The sequence below is a fragment of the Opisthorchis viverrini genome (genome assembly GCF_000715545.1).
Source record: "Opisthorchis viverrini unplaced genomic scaffold opera_v5_81, whole genome shotgun sequence".
In the NCBI taxonomy this organism is placed as follows: domain Eukaryota; kingdom Metazoa; phylum Platyhelminthes; class Trematoda; order Opisthorchiida; family Opisthorchiidae; genus Opisthorchis; species Opisthorchis viverrini.
The window spans coordinates 1347830-1351280 of record NW_008751736.1 but is presented as its reverse complement, the minus strand read 5'-3'; the positions used below and the strand labels follow the sequence as shown (position 1 = coordinate 1351280).

Here is a 3451-nt window from a genome sequence, read left to right as displayed (position 1 = left end):
CACCGAATTTACGCATAGAGCTCCATACCTCTAGTGAGCGTTCTTGTTTTTTGTCGAAAAGGTCAGTGACTTACGGTTCCATGTGTGAAGATTTGTCATCTGAAGTTCAGTTTGTATTGAGTCGTTCTGATTCTTCTGAGGTTTTGTTGTACGTGTGAATGAGACTGTCATCCGCTGAATTCGTCCGGACATGTAGGCGCTCGAGCTACAGGGAGCCTCGATTGTGCCTGCCTTCCCATCACGCGTTCATTCAGTTAGAGAACGACTCAATGGGTGTTGACGGTTGATGCACCATAAGTGAGCTCGGGGTGACTCAGTGGTTAAGGCGCAATGTTGCTGACTGGAAGGTCAGTGGTTCGGCAGAGATGCACCAATGTTCTCATCTGGTGTTGCTGTCAATCATAATGATGGTGATGAACCCAGCCGAGGCGTTTAGGCGTCTATGCTTGCGCAGCTTGGCAGTATCTCATCCCTCGTACTTTCTCTGGGTGGCCTAGCAGCTATGTACCGAAAGGGTGCTACAGCTGGAAGATTACTAATACTGTCATTTGATATGAATTCCAAATAAGGCCAACTGTTTTTTGTATCTCTCTTTGTATTTGTTTTTTGTATCTCTCCAATGTACCCCCAATGTATCACTGTCCCTGTTTACAGCCCACACCCTCGTGAATCCACTACCTGTAAAACCATTAGGTGGCCGTTGGTCTGTTTGCCGAGGCTGACAACTGGCCTACAAACTAGTAAACCCACTCTAGTTATCAGTATTGCGACAGGTTTCTCTTTCACATGGTCACTCCTGGACAGACCGAAAAATTTTCTGTTCTCAATAGCCCTTATTCATTTTGTTCTTCTGGATACGTTTTTTCTACTTAGTGTTTGGATCTTACCTATTTCGGACGCCACTGCTCCCGCCCATCCTGACCTAACAGATCGATAGAGAAGAAATCTGCATGCCTGATTGACGAAGCAGGCGTCTTTAAACCTTCAGTAATCGATCAGACTGCGCCTGTATTTCTTCTGCCACTGCTATGAGATGTATTCTTCAGGGATCGTGGCTGCTATGTCCACTCGATCCACGGATTTTTTCTTTTGATGTAGAACTCAACTTCCTCTCCCACCGTAGGACAACCGAATCGCTTCAATTCTATCCATTTTTCAACCTTCTCCTGCACAAATTTTGACTTCACAGGCTTGTTTCCAATCGGTTTCACCAATAAACATTGTTTCGGTCTTCACTATAGCTTGCGTGGCCATCTGCGAATCGGCGCATTCATCGACCCGTTCATATGTACCGGTGATATTATTATCCATGTCCCGCTCTTGGTATCGTGGAACATGTTAATATGGAACAGTCTTTCCATCCCAAACAGGATTTTGGCGAGGTGGTCAACTTCAAGCTGTTGGTTATCGGAGACAGTGGTGTGGGAAAGTCGAGGTGAGAGGCAACACCCTTCTTGACTTCGATCCACTTTCAGTCTGTTATTGCGTTACATAAATGACAGCTTCGAGGCGCGAGTTTCTGCCACAATTGGTAAGGTGTTTATTGTTCGCGTTCTATTCCCACATGCAGGTGTTGACTATCGCGTCAAGGTCACTACGGTCCCCGATGGTACGATGATCAAACTGTCCATTTGGGTATGTGGATGAATTGACTGAATTCTCACCCGAATAAATCGCGAACTTCCTTGTCACGTTCACGAGAATTGTAGGTAGTCACGGTTAAAACAGACACCTATGTGCAGCACCAAGATTTGAGAAGTTTACGAGAATAAACGGACTGCTGCTTGCAGCGCGAATATCCCTTGGCAGATTTATAGCTCGTGTGTCAATCATTTAGTATCGATTTCCATAGTACACAGTCCAAGAGTATTGATCGAATCCTGTCAGCTACAACATGCATGTTTGCGACTTTTGAAGTGTCCACTATGACGGTGCGTCAGGTCAATTCGATTTTTATACACTGTCTAATCGGACCGGTGGGCCATGATTAACCGACTCGTACCAATGACTCGGCCGGTTCTCGCACCGCACCAACCACCTCGTTTCATTTAGAATGGCTTGGGAACCATGCTTTTCCCCGCTTCTTTCTCCGCTTTTCCGCTTCGTAAATGAGGTAATTCCGCTTTATTCCACGATTATTTAGTCTATCGGTATCTGTTTAACACTCATTTCAAATATGCTGCTCGTTCCTGAACCAGTCACTGATTAGAAGCAGGTTTAGAGTCTTCTGTTGTCGATCGTAATTGTGGTTAAATGGGTACAATGCTCACCATATTTTGGGACTTTAGTAGGAGGTGAGATAAGTCGGTTGCGTTGGATACGTTATCGTATCTCAGTGGGAATAACATGTATCTGGCGTTACCATGCCCACGCACTGTAGCCAAACGCACAAACCCCCCCCCTACTTGCAGGTCAGCTGATGAATGCCCAGTTGACGTCTCCTCCGGGACGGGTGTCGTGACATCCATTTCAATTTTGTCTGGTTTTCTTCAGCCTGATTCAGTATCAAATAATGGTTCTATGTACACTCGGTAGTGTTTGCCATGCGAAATCTACGTGGCTGTCTGATGTTATTGCTATGGCTGTCCTAGTGCTAACGGTTTCGCTGATGTTTCTCAAACGACCAAACTTGTTAGGACCAGCCACCTTTCGTCAAAGGAAAAAAACCTGAGCTTGCATCGTACTTGCAGAGTCGTTTTTGGTCTAATTGTGGATTTTTTTCTCCAGAGGGGGTAGAACAAACGTGGCATTTGTTGAATGTCCGTTTCAGCATGCTCTGTACTCTTGGTGGTGAGCCTTGCGATGAATGTGGATTTCGTAAAGACTTCTTCCGATGTCTCCTTCTGATGCATCCAAAGCAAGAACCTGAGTTTGGTCGTCGAAGAAAGTATCACTGAACTTCAGGTAGCTCAGTGGTTAGGGCGCAAACTTACTAACTGGAAGGTCTGTGGTTCGAACCCAATCGAGGTACCTCAACTGCTCCTGTCTAGACTTAAGCAATCTGGTAGGATCTCAGCCCCATGCTCCTTTCGCCTGGCATGCAGCTAGGGACCCATAGGGTGGTGTCACAGCTGAACGATTATTGATTATCGAATCATTTATATGCTTTCCCATTTTCCGGTGCACAGAGTAATAAAGCAACGCAGATTATGGCCTTCCACATGCATCTTTTCCTATTGTGGCGTGACCCGACAACGTCGGAGTGTCATCTCTCGGACCCATTCACGCGCTTCACAAGTGCGTGCCCCGTATCAGGCCACAAGTTGAGTACGGTAGTACGGCGTTGAACACGGATGTCATGCTGTGGATGATAACGATGACAGGTTCCAACACTTGTGTTCTGAATGGACCATTCCGATAGAGTGTGAAAAACAGTCCAATTCAATGCGGGATATCACCCGGTTCATCCACGTTCTCCTGGAGTAGCTAACTCCGAACCACAGGTATTGAA

At 46.1% G+C, this 3451-nt stretch overlaps 1 protein-coding gene across 1 annotated transcript in view; it reads left to right on the top strand.

The window, feature by feature from the left end:
* Window positions 1-1370: 1370 nt before the first annotated feature.
* T265_13575 (hypothetical protein) overlaps window positions 1371-3451 on the top strand; it is a gene marked incomplete at both ends in the record, with an annotated part of 18486 nt that continues 16405 nt past the window's right edge. Inside the window, 2 exons of the mRNA XM_009169534.1 lie at window positions 1371-1435; window positions 1476-1635. Of these exons, the coding sequence (XP_009167798.1) occupies window positions 1371-1435; window positions 1476-1635 (225 nt within the window). The remainder of the gene's footprint in view (window positions 1436-1475; window positions 1636-3451) is intronic.